At 37.4% G+C, this 15616-nt stretch overlaps 1 protein-coding gene across 2 annotated transcripts in view; it reads right to left on the bottom strand.

Moving 5' to 3' along the window:
- Positions 1 to 15616, bottom strand: part of FIP1L1 (factor interacting with PAPOLA and CPSF1) — a 42639-nt gene extending 27023 nt beyond the window's left edge. The window contains exons 1-9 of one of the 2 annotated variants that reach the window (XM_027885510.1): positions 15495 to 15616; positions 14767 to 14806; positions 12460 to 12517; positions 9029 to 9132; positions 6809 to 6870; positions 6493 to 6600; positions 5250 to 5380; positions 4906 to 4974; positions 2522 to 2631 (exon numbers count right to left, since the gene is read on the bottom strand). In XM_027885510.1, coding sequence (XP_027741311.1) covers positions 2522 to 2631; positions 4906 to 4974; positions 5250 to 5380; positions 6493 to 6600; positions 6809 to 6870; positions 9029 to 9132; positions 12460 to 12517; positions 14767 to 14806; positions 15495 to 15576 — 764 coding nt within the window. In that variant the 5' untranslated portion in view covers positions 15577 to 15616. The remainder of the gene's footprint in view (positions 1 to 2521; positions 2632 to 4905; positions 4975 to 5249; positions 5381 to 6492; positions 6601 to 6808; positions 6871 to 9028; positions 9133 to 12459; positions 12518 to 14766; positions 14807 to 15494) is intronic. The other variant, XM_027885511.1, reaches the window with a different exon arrangement.

Below are 15616 nucleotides of genomic sequence, written 5' to 3'. Positions count from 1 at the left end.
TATACACATCTTACAACTTCCATATTGGTAGGGAATAATACCACTGCTAGACCTCAGAGGTTTTGGGGTTTTTTTGAGAAATTAATCTGCAATTATATGCAAACACCTACTGTACTCAAACCAAAAAGGTAAAAATAGGAAGCAAAATTATTTAGAGTTTGTTTACTAACAAACAAAAGAAAGCAAACCCCACTATCTGTCCCTAGGCTTGCAATTAAAGAGCAATATGTAATGCAACACCCATGTGTAAAATTGTCCACGAAGGAATGCTGCAGCCCTGAGTAGTAACTGCTAGTGGCAAGTACTAATTTAACATTAGCACCATGCCCTGAATTTTTTTTCCCTTTACCTTAACTACCGTGATTTATCCCTTCTTTATTATTCCTGCCACTTTCTGATGCCTGAACTGGCTTTTCTGGGGGTGGTTATTTGTCTGTGACTGAGAAGAGCTGCTCCTTCTTCCGGTGAGATGAATTGCCTAGGTCTTTCCTTCTCCTTACTAACCCCCACACCAACGCTCCTTTACTGAGTTGCATCAGCTTTCCCTCCTTTTCACGAAATGTATGAAACTACTGCTAGAAGCTGAGAGAAATTTTATTGCTACATGAGAAACACTTCCAGCAATCTCACAACAAAGCTATTGTAAATGCCTCATGGCATAAAAGCAATTATTGTAAATTATCAAAGAGTTGTATTGCTGAAAATTTTCTGCCTAACTATAATAAACTCTTAAACTAAAGAAGAAAATAAATCCAACCCCATAAAACACTGCTTGGTTATAAAGAAATTGGTAATACAGGCTTTTATATACAGAAAAAGGTAGCTGCATTAAGGAAGTCATTCAAGTAGAAATATATGCAATCCATGTAAGTTAAGACAAGCTCATTCACTGAGCCAATCTCAAGACTCCCGAGCATGTAGTTTTCTTTCAAAATCTCTTCTGATCACTTGGTAGAAATACTTCTTTTTTTATAAAAGAATCTATTTTAAACAAATGTATCAAAAGGGGCAGGTATTAAATATGGGAAGAAGTCAGTTTTGCTATTGTAACAACTCACAATTACAGTATTCACACTAAATGTATATAAAACAACTTACTCTAACCACTGAAATGCACAAGTGATACAATTGTGATACAGTTGACACAACAACTGTAGATTTCACACAATCACAGAATGTATGCAATGCATTTTTCTACAACGTTAAACTTGACTACATTTTAATATCTTGGTCACTAATTTCTTCTTACAGTAGTTTAGAAGTTATCTGTCCACCAGTGAGATGAATAAAGGACTGAAATCCTGCAACAAAATTTGTGCTAGATACAGATTAGGAACCTTTACCCTGTGAACAACACATTCCAGTTTGAGAACTCTGTACAAGAAGAACACGTATCAAAAACAATTCAGAAAAGAAAATTACAAAAAACAGCTATAGGTTTGCACAAAGTTTGGAACACTTTTATTGTTTCTCAGACAAAGAAAAATAGAAAAACAAAGAACTAAAAATCTACTAAATACAGAGCAGTATAACCTGATAGCTCAGAGAAAAATTTAGGCTACCAGAAGGAGTATTCTAGGAATGAAAAAAAAATGCAGGCAAGGGTATGAAACAAGATTTTTTTTTCCTGCCCAAGAGAAATACATTTGGATGTTGGACTGATTCTTACAGGATGGGATAACTGAACACAAGTGCCACTAAATCAGTCAAGGTATTTATGGATGCAGCACTAAAGACAGGTCATAGGTCAATCTTTAACAGTCAGTGATGAAAGTGTACCTGTTCTAGCTCTCTTACTATTGTTTATAATACAATGGTTTTTAATCTGCACAAAACCAAAACTCCTAAGCAGGATCAGTAAATAACTAAAGTAAAATAAAATAAATAACTAAAGTAAAGAAGCAGCACAGATTCATCCTAAGCCAAGTGCCAGATATCCAACAGCAGTAGCTTAGATATAAAAGGCAGAACTTCTTAAAGCCTGGGGCTGGGAGAAGGAGGGGAAGAAACCTAGTTAGGAAATAAATTATCTCATTTCAAAGTATTACACATTATTAAAATATGGAGAAGCTAAAGCTACCTTAAAGGAAAGAGACTGGGTTCCAGGAATTCTTCCAGTTGCTGAAGTCCTAACTGATTGATTCTATTTTGTTAAACTGAAAAGGTGTGTTTGTTAGTTAATATTCAGAAGGACCCAAGCTAGAAATATTTTGTTGGTAAATCTAATTCTACAAAGAAAACACGGTGTCATACATCAACAACTGGATTTTTATAGCTGTCTTGTTATTAGGTCCTGCTGTTTTTTCTCCCTTTCCCTTCTACTTTCTCTTTCCCAAATAGCCAATAAGGTAGCACAGCATTCATGTGTGATTAAGCCAAATGTGATTAGGGTATCTCTTCCCCTCATTTCTACCTGTTACAGAAATGTATTTCCCTCCTCTTCCTAGAAAAATTGTAAGTTTCAAACTCATAGATGTAATAGTGGAAAGAGCTTTTAGGGTTTGAGTTACAGCTAACTGACCTGTTTGCTGGAATTCCTGATTTGAATAAGGCAGGCGGAGATGTGAAATCAGGTTTGGTCGACTGTACTGCCAACTCTTTCTCCAAATTTCCAGTTCTGCCCTGCTGTACCTTCAAAATAATGTTTCATGATTAGTTTTACCCTCAGAAATGTAGTAGCTCCAATATTGAACACAGAACATAGCCAACACAAAAAAACCATCCAACTTTACTCAGAATTTTAAAGTCACCTCTACACAGCTAGCAAAATTACGTATTTTCTAAGGTTATATTACTTAAGTACTGTGTTTAATATATATAAGAAGCAATATGCCAGGGAATGAATTATTATAGAAGATTAGACAGTTTAAATATTTACTTTCCAAGCATTTGATTTGTACATGAACAGACCAAACCAATTTTCTTCTATAATTTCCTGCACGAACAAAATAACACCTTTATTTTTAAAAGGAACAAACAATTTTAATAAAGATCTTCATAATCTTAACAGAGATACCTAACAAGCCTGCTACCCAAAAACAAACAGTGAGACAAGAAACTTGAATGGATTCTCCGTCTGCCTCACTGACCATGTGACCTAGTAACCACTTAATTTCCAAGTCATACCAGGAAGTCACCTCATACTTGGGGTTACACAAACTGTAAAAGATTTTTTATTAACTCAGACTGAATACTTCAAAAACATCCTACTGTTTCTGAAGTACTGAAAAATTCCACCAACACTTTACTAAAACTGTACAAGACCTTTGGTGCAAGTGCTTCAAGTATTGTTTTACTTCAGCAGCAGTTACACATGAAAGAAAAACCTACATGGGTTAGCACCAAAGATAACTTTGTACTGATTCTGTCTTTAAAGTCACTCTCACTGTACCAACCATGGAGCTACATCACTCTTCATAGCTAGTTCACTCATGCTATAACATCAGATGAGCCGTGACCTCACAGCTTCTCGTAGGCAAGTGAACTACTAGTTTTCTGCAGAATCCCACTTCTAAACATGATCATGTCTTCCTCAGACTCACAAAAATGAACACAAATAGTTAAGAGTCAATAGAAATCTAATTAATCTTTTATATCCAGAAATATGAGAAGGGAAAAGGTACTGAATAGGTTTGGTATAGGTTTGATATAAGTACTTATCTGAAAAATCTGTAAGACTTCTATTAATTAATGAGTAAATGGAAAACCCAGGAGACAGTCTTGCCAGTTACAGGAGATTAATCCAAATATATCATGTAAATTACATGAGACTTAGTATTCCAGAAGATAGGAAAAAAAATTAACAATTATATGTAAACTCCTTGTAAATCACACGACAAACTCCTATAACACAATTACTTACTATCTGTACTGTTTGATCACCACAGTCAAGACTGAGCTAGAAATATGCAAAGTTTTAGTTTGGACTACTTATTCTTCTTCCTTCAGGACAAGAATTTAGAGAAGTTTGAGAGTGTAGTCAGGTGCAAATTTTAACTCCTATTGCCCACTACTTCTAATGTCCCACAGCACCATATTAATGATAACTGAGGACAGCAAAAAGCCCCAGAGAGCTTCTGATCTGATAAAATCAAAATAACTGAATACCCTCAAGTAGCATATGAGGGAAAATAAAAATACCTGTCTACAATTGACACTTCTATCACAGGAGTACACAGAATAAAGCAACAAACAGTTCCAAGTAATTTTAAAGACAGTTCAAGAACAAAAATTACTGCATATTGAAAATAAGCAAAATAAATATCTTTTGGGTTTTAATTTCAATTTTAGTATCAAACCAATGAGTAAACGAGAAAATGAGAAGTTGGAAAAAAAGTTTAATCCTTAGGATAAATCCTATCATATAGATTCCTCTGCTCTCTGAAAATCAACATTTCTGAAAGGAAAAATTATTATATATAACTTGATTTATTGCCTTCTAATCCCAAACGGAAAACATGGAAAAATATGGAAGGTTGATTTTCACATCTCAGACTTGTCAAGATAACTGTTACAAAACACAGCAAGAGCTAAAACAACACAGTAAGAGCTAAAACACCACAGGAAAAATAAACATGCCATTATCTACAAAAGCTTCCCGAGCACATCTGCACAAGCAAATGCGCTACACCTAGAAATAAATCATCACATAAAGAAAAATTAGTTTCACGGGGAAATTCGTTAGTTTACCAGGCCACTAACTCACATGCTTCCAGAATAGTGACGAACAAAGCAACGCTTTTTAATCCGCATTTTGTGACATACACAGAAAGTCACTGATGTAAGATGAAGAGTATGAAATAATGGCTGTGTCCATTTCAGCTGTTCTTCTATCAGTCTGTGGTGGCGTGGGAAGCAATACTCAAGAAAAATGAGAGCAACCAACAAAAGTTTACTAAAATTCACCTTAAAAAGATGGTATCTGCCATCGAGAATCTCTGCACTTGGTCTTACTTCCATAGCTTTGTCTTCAGCCTAAGTTAAATAACACAGTGCCCATTAAGATACCATATAACTCTTAAGTGATGGGCCACAATCTCAATAAAGGTACAGATGCAATCTAGCTGTAGTTGTCTGTCACACTATCCACACAACTGCCACTGAAGCAACACACTAATGCTCAAGGTTCAGGGTGGGGAGTCAGGTGCAAACTCTAACAAACACACTGAACGGGGCAGAACAAGCTTACAACACACAGGCAGCTTTGCAGGGAAAAAACCCACTTACAATACCAAAAAAGTACTATTTACCGTAATTTTATTTGTGGTTGAGGTAACTGGTAAAATTTCAAGACCCATTCGTATTCTCTTTTGTTTTTCACAGTAAGCTTTCCAAGTATCTTCATTGAAACCATAGTTAAAATAATCAGAGAGATCAGCCCCTTTAAATAGAAAAGGACAGGTTTTTAAAACATTACAAAGTTCATCTTTTCTTCACTGAACACACATGCAGCACTATTGATAACAGCAAAACTGATTAGGTACTGACCTAAAAACAAGACTGAAAGGTACAATACATCAGTAAACATAAGAGTATTCATGGCTATGATTATAAGAACAATAAAATTTAGTCAGAAAGAATATCTTGCTTAGCACCATGAATTAGGGATCAAAAGTAAATACTTAGAAAATATCCTAGGATAATTCCCCATATCTTTACAACACAATAAATGTAAGATCTACAGTTTTGCTGTATGTTAAGATCCACTCCCTTTTGCTATGGTTCCTAGTTTCATTTGATGCCATGAAGCATTTTTATAGTAAGAGAGAGATCAAATGTAAGTCAAATTCTCAGAATATATTTCATATAGCTAAAAGTTCAAACAACAGATTATCATCACAGGCTATTTTTCCCCATTTTGTAGACACTATTTGCACTACCAAAGCCACATACAAACACTGGAAAAAAACATACGCAGTGGTAAGATGTACTTCTACTAAAAACATCAGTCAATGCTGGTATTATTAGCCAAGTCTGGACAAATCACTTGAGCCAATGAGATAATACGCGGAGAAGACTTCTAAAAAGCCCATGTGGAAAGCCCCAGTTTCTTCTTCAAGGCTTATGAATGTCTTTTCATGAATACAATGCAGCACAAACAGCTACGTTTCACCATTCTTCCTGCTCAAACCTGCTAGAACTGTTTTCCATTCTGCTTTACCTTCTGTGCCCTGGCACAGACCAGTGGCAGTAATCTCCACAGAAACACAGATTTCCAAGGAGAGTTCAGGATGTATCAAAAAAAAAAAAAAAAAAAGCACTTCCTATCGTCTTTTTCCTAACATGTGACTAGGATGGGTACTAAGAAACACGGCACACCCACACTCTCTGGCAGAGCAGGAAGGCAACAAGTAACTTAGTTGCTTCTTGCGAGTTAGACTGCACAATACTTTCTAGGGATAGGGCAGGTGACACCTACATGCAGTCAACAGGATTACTATTAAAATAACCTACTGAACACCTACATATGAGTTAACATAAACCACACATTACCTGGTTTCCTCCAAGGTTTATCTTCAAAAGAATCTAAGTCTACTTCCAGAAGCGGCACACCATTAATGCTCCCTGGCGCATCTAAATCCAGTCCTTTAACTTTTGTACCTGTAAAGAAAAGTTACCGAGTTAGAGCCTTTTGTCTCTACTAACCAGAATTTTAACAGTTGAAATACGCTTCAGAAATAATAACAGAAAGCAAAAGTCAAATTTATGAAGAAGTTTTGGAAGTTAAAATTATTTCCTTAATCCAAAACAACCCAACTTTGGGGGTTTTTTTGCATTTTTATTAATATTACTGTGTAAATTTTCTTACCAGAAGATCCATAAGCTCGTCCTCCTGCCTTAATATTGAGATTCACAGGTGCCGCTCCATAACTTCAGGAAATTAACAAAAAATGAATTAGATAAAGGAAACTTTCAAACCAGAAGAAAACAAAAAACAAGAGATAGCTAGATACACAAACAAATTGGACCCAGGCTCAATCACCATCCTGAATCTCTAGCTTTCCAAGCTGGCAACACTGTAAAAGTAAAGAGATCAGCCTAGGAGGAAGAGAGAGTACCTTTCTATGCTCAGTAGCAACTTCTCCAACTAATAAACAGTTGTGAATCAAGTCCCAGTCACTCCTCCTGAGTTGAAAGGATAAAGACCTTGATAGAAACAAGAATGGACAGAACCAGAAGAAGAGAGAGAGAGGAAAAAAGGAGTTCATTTGAGGGTACAGATGATAGTCTGGGGATTAGAGTAAAAACAAAATAAATAAAAAAAGAAAGGGTTCAGATGGATCATTTTCTCTCTTCATAATAATTTCATTTAATCTGTACGGAAGTGGAAAATACAAGCATCTCTCTAAAATGATTGAAATGCTGCCTGTTTTAAAGTTCTTGTAGCAATCACCTATCCCTGTGACCAACAGAAAAGTATGTAACTTTTCACTCTCTAAAATACTTGAGAGTTTTCTTCATAAAAATACACTCAGAAATCTAAATACTGAACAGATTTAACTAGGGTAGGAATTACAGTATTGTTAATTTGTAACACTAAGAGCTAGCTTTCACTACCGTTTGTGTGCAATGCATCTTATCCTCATAGATGACCCTTAAACATAATGAGATGAGAATATAATTAGAGGGCAAGCGTATCCACTTCCATGCAGTTTTAGTTTTCATTCGAGTGTTACAACAGCATAAAACTGATACAAAACATATAACTTTCTGAAATGCTATGCTGTATTTGTGCGTGACTTTCAAACAAATCCAATGGGATTTTTTAAAACAGCAGTGGACTGCTGTAGGAAAAATGATTTAATCCTACAAAAGAAACTTGTCTACTGGAGTTACAATTACCAGCAATGCTCAGTTTGTTTTAGATCACTCCCTTCCATGAACTTTCTGTCCAATTTGCCCAGAAAAAAAAAGGTTTTTCAGAAAACAAGCATTTCTATATAAAATTTTCTACTCCAATTAAATTTAGGATCATCTGTTCATTATTTTCTGTATTCATGGAAAGAGCACCAGCAAATCCATGGAGAATACAAATCTAATTTTGCTTTAGTCTCATAAAACTTGAAGTCACTGCCTACATCAAGGGAATACTGCAAGTTACTGAGAGTGAAAAAATAAAGAACTGAAAGAATAGCTATTTTTTTAAATATTGCATTGATTTGCACAGTAATTTAGGATATGAAATACTGAAAGTTTAAAAATATTATTTCAAATGGGAGTAAATCACCTTCATTCTAAAGTTAAGAACACAATGATATATATGAGTCAGACCTACCTGCAGACCTGTCATATTTCTATTAAGAAACAGCACCCTAGTAACTCTGGTTTTAATAAGCATAAAAATATTAAGATTGCCAAGAAAAACAAGTAAACCACTTTTCTCAGAAAGTTTCCATGCAATGAAAAATACTATCTCATAATTCTGGGTAAAAGTAACACTGTTGAAAAGCAAGCTCTTTCTCAAAAGCAGAAGAAATATGGGGCAACAGAAGCAGCAAAAAAATTCTCTTATGGTACAAATGCCTAAACCATGATCTTGAGAAATAATCTCCAGGGACTGGCAGCTCCATCCTGAACTGCACTAAAATACTATTTGAAGACATCAATAGGAATTGAAACTACAGAGGTCTAATTAGAACTGTATCCACTACAAACAGGATGAGGGACATACGTCTCATGTCCTTGCCATCCTACCCTTTGCAACAAATATGTCACTATGAGAGTAAGAACCCCAAAAATGCTACATAACACAGCCATTCCAAAATAAAAAACTCTCTTCTTTACAAACTGTACAAACAACACAATTATTTCTCAAAATCTGAAAACAACTCATACAACAGGTCTTCCTTGTACTTCACTGATTTCATTTCACTTTGTTTTCAAGTCACTTTATCACTAAAAACATTGTTAAAGAGCTGAAAAAACTCCTAATTGCCACTTACTGCACATACAATTCGACATTGACAAATATTAAAGAGACTGAGTTAAAAATTAAATACAATCTTAAAAGTGTTTGCAAATAACTTACCTAAACTGTGGAGCTCCTGTTTTAATATCTCCTATGGTGACTTGAACATCATCTTCATCGTCATCACTATCACTATCACTGTCATCCTCAGCCTCTGCCACTTTCTATGAAAGAAAAAGTCATTGCTTAGACAAAAAGCAGTCACTTACCTTTAAAGTGGAAAAATAATCCAGACAAAATTATCTGCTCTAGAAATCTTTGAAAGAAGAAAATTCTCCTCTTTCTAGTCCTTAGAAATGAGTAGCATTAACAGTAAATTTAGGAGGTTACAAGTATCTGAAACGTGGCGTTTCCTAAATAAGGATAAAATAGTTTCCACTATCTAATATCCTTCTTCCCTAGCTCATACACACTGGTTCCACTCTTACCTTGTCATTCAGTAAAGAACTTAGAGATAAGCAAGACTAGCTTCATGCCATCATCAATTATATATCCAGAGTAACTCAAATACATGTTTTTCCAGGTGATTATGAACACTGCACTTCAGAGAAATCTATAAATTCCTAACATCAGTAAACTAGATAAAATACTTCAGATTTTTCAGCAAACAGGCTGAAAAATCAGATACAAGAGCATGCCTTGTGCTGTTCTGTCCCATAGTCTTCAAGCTTGCTGGTAGACAAAACAGACATGCCAGTTCATACCAAGAGTTCACCTAGTCGAGTATTCTGGGTTTGTTAGGTGTTTTGTTTTGGTTTCCCCTTAGAGAGACCATAGAGGAGAGAAAAAATACGTATGTTCCTCCCTAACTCATTCAGCTGCTGATTATTATTAGCTCGGGGCATCTCCTAAGCCAGTTATGGTTTGTTTTTTTCAGTAACCCCCAATGGATTTTTCTCTCAAGTACTTGTCCAGACTTCCCTCAGACTCATAAAAGCTCCCAGCAGTGATACTCTTTAGCAAGGAGTTCCATAGCACCGTCTACTGCATAAAGATCCGACATTTTTATTTGTTTTCAGCCTGACTCCTATAACCTTTATTTAGCAGTCACAGTCCTCATATGGAAGACACTGTGAGGAGTCAATCCTTATTTATAGTCTCCATACATGATTTTGTCAGCATCCACCATATCCTGTGTATGTCTTTCTTCCCAGCTGAGAAGTCCTTGGCTACTCAGTCATTCCTGGTATGAAAACTACCTCAATTACTCTTGCTGCTCTTCTTCTCTCAACTTTCCCAGTTGTTGTAGTCTTTATGACAGGAGGAGAAAGAACAGCAGTCAGAATTCAAGGTGCAACTAAACCACGAATTTATGGCATAATGATATCTTCCATTTTGTTCTATATTCACTTTCTGCTGTATCACATGGTTTAAGGGCTTTTTAGACTCCAAACTAGCACTTAACCATCAACTTTGTGAGTCTTGCTACATATATTAATGCGTCCCTCCTAAGTGGTAATGATTAACTCAGAGACCACCATTTTATTTGTAAACCTGTTTTTTCCTCAGTGAACATCACTCTTTCTATTCAGAATTCAATAGCCATGTATTATCCAGTCAGTCTTTGCTCTTAGTAGCTTGATTAATTTTGTAACTTCAGAAAACTTGTGATTTCACAACTTAGCCCTTTTCCAAGTAAACACATTAAACAGCACAGGTTATGCACAACATTCCAGATAATCCCCACTGGAGGTGACCTTCCTTCACTATGAAAACTGAACCTTGACTTCTACTCCGTGTTTTCTATCTTTTACACATTAATTATCCATCTGAGACTCATTCTATAACTGCACAGTTTTCTTAACATCCTTTGGTGAGGAACTTCTTCAGAAACATCGTGGAATCCAAGTGAACTTTATCGACCAAATCACGCTTATTCATGTACTGGAATCCTTCAGCAAGAGGATGAACACACCAAAGCCAAGTTGATTCTGCCCAGGCGGCCTGCAGTTACCCACACACAGCTGAGTTCTAGCCCTTATCTATTATACTATTAACTTGCCTGGTACATAAATTAGACAAAAATAAGCAGCTGCTTAGAAGATAAGATGTTGGAGTGCAGTTCATCCTTGCTGCACAACATTAATATAATTTACAAAACAATGAAGAGTCTAGTCATGGCGCGGGGGGCAGATAGGTATCCTGTAAATGACAGTTGAAGACAGAAGACAGTCTTTCAGTGCATCTTTCAGCCATATGGCTGAAAAGTGCAAGTTCACCACTCACCAGGTAACCTTTCTCAACCAAACCCCATTTCTCTTATAATGAATGATTTCTTAGCTTCCTCCTCACAGAAATACCCACTTCTTCTTATTCAACCAACTTGAACAACACCCATTTTTCTAAGTTGCTGCTGAACCTTCATGCGTACCATTTACCATGAAGTTCTCAATTTTTTTGGAGACATGCTAATGATACCCTAACAATGCTACATTTTATATAGGTGAAAAATACAAAGATATGCAAGTACAAGGAAAATGCACCTATAAGGATTTCCAGAAATACTTTAAAATCAGCAAGTCCAAAAAAAGTGTATTATTATTGCCTTGTATCTCACTGACTAAATCTGCCACCCACTTAAAACATTAGCATCACACAAAACACCTTTGATGCACTTGAAATAAATATCTTTTCATTTTAAACAACTGAAGTAATTTTTTAAGTTTTTACAACTTTTCCCCCCAACTTTAAATAAGTTGTACTATCTTTCATAAGAAGCTACTGAAAAAAAAACACTTTTGAGAAGCCAGTCCTTAAAACTTACACAAATATCACGATCATGGTTTCTGCATCACTCATAAAAAATTCTTGCAGGACACAAGCTAAAGAATCCCAGTAAAGTAAAACTACAGTTTTTTCACAGAACATATTTAAATTCTTCCCATCACAGTAAACTGAGTCATTTTATCAACACTGCAACTGTACATTTAATTTCCTGGTCCTTTCCTTCATCACACTAACACTGAAATTTTAAGACATACTGAACATTGAAGACTACTACCAAACAAGTCTGTTATGTTGCCTGTGAAAGGCACATGCAATTCATCTCTTGATCCATATTTACAAATAGTTCTGCAAATGCTGATTGTTTCTCCCATTCAAAAGAGAAAACCGATCAGAAGATTTTATTTTCCTATCCCTGAGAAAAACACAAAGCATCATTTTGAAAAGGATGACTTGGAGAAAAGACAGCTCTCTTCAAATACCATTTTTCCCCTCCCCCCAGAAAATGGAAGTACTATAATTTTCTGTCTGTAAATTAGATTTAAATTTGGAGTGCAGCTGGAAATTTCATTTCCTAATTTAGTAATTTCTACAGTTTCCACAGATCACCAACACCTTTTAGAAAAAATAAAATTGAAGGCCTACACTTAGTCATTAATTCATTTAATTATAGGTCCTAGTCAAATCATGAATTCCCGATAAATCATAGAATCAAAACATATTAAAGCAGTTATTCAAATTAATTTCAAAAACACAGTTAAAACTACCGTTTTCACAACGCCATTTTCTGCAGCTTCCTCTTCACTTCCAGGTGGAGGTGGAGCACTTAAACAAAAACAAACAGGAAAAGATGAAACTAGGTATTTATGCATGTATTATTTCACATGTATCAGCTAATGATGAAAACAGCTTTGCTAAATCATTCCAGATGAAAAGCCAAAGCTCCAGCTGTCTTCTGCATTAATTAAAAAAAATCAATTTATTAAAAAAGAAAAATCTATATTATTTAGCTATCATACTAGCTGGATGTTTGCAGAATAGTTGAAAGTAATGACGCATTACACCTGGATCTTCTCTTGAAATCAAAGTGAAATGTTTCATAATATATGAAGGGGGAATAACAGGGTTTTTTTCCCTGCGGACTGACATTTTTCAAAGACATAATGGAAAAATATTTAAACACCCATGGGTAATGTTGCACTGAAACAGAACTCCCATATCTGCAATGTGAAATTTTCTTCTACCATACGGAATAGCTAAAATTCAAGTACTAATTAAATTATATTTTAACTGTACAGTGAAAACTGTAGAAATTTTAAAACCACCAGCCCACCAAAAATGACCAGTTCTGTCAAATCCATGCAAACAAGCTGTCTCACTGGGCCTACTTACTGCTGTTTCTTACATAGCAATTATTTTAACTTCCACAGTTCCATTAGCTATTAAGATGCTGCATTACAAATAGCACAGTAAGCAGGGAGCCATTTAGAAACAATATTCTTTCACTGAAAAGGTATTTCTGAAATGAGTGAGAAACTGCCAATTTTTATGGAATAGAATTAATCTAAACCCATATTCTGTTGGCAAAATACCCACTCACAATTTTTGCACCAAAACCCAACACAGCCCAGGTACTGCTTCAGGATTCAAGCTTGACCATTTGACTTCATCACCTGGTGAAATGACAGACTATCTACAGAACCTGAATAACACCTCACAATTTTTATATATATGAAGAATGCCAAAACTGAGTGGCCACAGACCAAAACTTTTAAGAGGTAAACTGTACCCACACTTCCAGAGTTCTAAACACAACTTGTAAGATGTGCAAGTTAGTATTTGTTGTTCTTTTGTCCAAAGCAGCCAATAGCCAAGCTAGACACTATTGACCAGAAAATGGAATACACTGTTTCCAAGGATCATTCTGGCTGCCATGCAAGTAATTTTCTTACATAGCAGTAATACTGACAAGGATGCCAGGTCAAGAACATGAGGAATCAACTGATAAGGAATAGATTCTAAATAAAGAGCAAATAACTAGAAGTCTTTGTTCTGGAAAAGAGATGGATTCAAGACAAATGCAACAGAGGTCTAAAAACTTGTTAAGTGACAGAAAACAACTCTGCTTCTTCTACTACAGAACCAATGGGAATCGAATAATTGCATCTAGTAGCTGCTTCACAATGATATCATATGGTGGAGGTCATTACTGCTTTATCATTCTGTACCTAAGTTGAGTTCAGAAAAGCAAATGAGCAAGCTTAGGAACAAGCAGTACATCGAGGGTAACTAAATCCAAGAGTTCTCACTGAAAAATGGAAGCATCTATAGAAAATAACAATGCATGCTTTCATGCATTGGTCTTCTCTTTATTTGTTTAATATATCTTGACAATCAACAATTTGCATACTTTATCAACTGTGGGACTTGCTTCATTCAGCATGAGCAACTGATTCCCATTTCCAGTCAGTCCTTGCTTCTAATCTTCACTAACTTCACTAGATTTTCAACGAGGCATCTTTGTGCTCTACTATAGCTCCTTATAACTCAAGCAGGCTTCCCCCAGATACTTCCAAAGCATTTCCAAATCTTTTTCAAATACTGTCTTACCAGGGAAAAAACCCAACTCCAAAAGCCTAAGCAGATGTGATCTGTACATCCACCTGTCTGGTAACCTTTCACTGCTTCCTCATATACTTTTTTTTGTATACTCTGCATACCCTGCAAACTCTTCAGGAGACAAGCTATCTTTTAGTTTCTAAACTATCTTGAACTAATGAAGTCCTGATCCATTACTAAGACCACAAAGAAGAATGATTACAGAAATAAGAGACCTGTTGACATTTTATGAGGGGTTACTGCTGTCCACACAGTTAAAACTCAAAATAACTTTCATACTCTAGTGACCTAATTTCACAGAAAAGCCAAGTCCAACACACTATCTTAAGGGCATTTTCAAAGACACCAGGGCATGTTCAGGCGCCACCAACTTTTAAGCAGCTGGGAAGAAGAAAGTAACGAATAAAATTTTTGTGCAGCCATGCTACAGGGCTTCCAGGTGCCAAGACACTCACCTAGATTTTTCTTCCTCTGGTTTCTCTGCTTCATTTTCATCTACCACAAGAGAAAAGAAACACACTAATTAAGAATAAAATCGCCTGAATATCAACTGTGACAGATGTCTTGCTATGCAGATTAGGCAACTCTTCAGATTACTACTGAGACATGTTCTTAACGTCTGAATTGTGAAATTACTCGAGCACACCCCCAAGCCCTCACAGCGCTCTGCATTGACAGGTCCGCCACACAGGCCAGGCTTAGTTTACAGGTTTCATCACCATTTGAACGCACAGAAAGTCCCTAAAGTTGTAAAAAAAGTTTACGTGTAAAAGGCTGGGGCTGTTTCAGTACTGCATTGCCGGGGCCCCGGGCAGGGGGCAGCGGGGGGAGGCTCGGCCACCCCGGGGGTGCGTGTGGGGCGCGGGCAGCACGCGGGGCCCCCGCGCCCAGGCCCGGCACGCCTCGGCCTGCGCGGCCCGGCCGGAGCGGCTGCGAACCGGCAGCGCCTCGGACACCGGGCAGGGCAGAGGGCCGGGAGCCGCGGCCGCCGTGGGGCTGGCCGGTACGAGGGAGTGGAGTGAGCAGCCACGGGGGTGGCGGAATGGGGGGACCCTGCGAGGCGGCCCGGCGAGGCGGCGCACGCCGCGGCCTGCGCACCCCCGCACGGCCCCCCCGCCGCGGCCGCGCCGGGGCGGCCCGCGGGGGAGGCGGGCTGGGCACGGGGGTCGGGGAAGGTCCGTACCGCCATAGAGCCACTCCTCCTCCTCGTCCCCCGCGGCCCCGTCGGCGTCCGCCGACAGCCGCTCCGCCTCGCCGGTAGACATGGCCGCCTCCCGCGGGACGCGCGGGCCCGGCCCGGGCAGC

This window comes from Empidonax traillii, unplaced genomic scaffold (genome assembly GCF_003031625.1).
Source record: "Empidonax traillii isolate 1590-97213 ecotype Southwest subspecies unplaced genomic scaffold, ASM303162v1 scaffold167:size2001844, whole genome shotgun sequence".
NCBI lineage: Eukaryota > Metazoa > Chordata > Aves > Passeriformes > Tyrannidae > Empidonax > Empidonax traillii.
The sequence above is the reverse complement of the archived record's forward strand: the minus strand, read 5'-3'. Positions and strand labels throughout refer to the sequence as shown.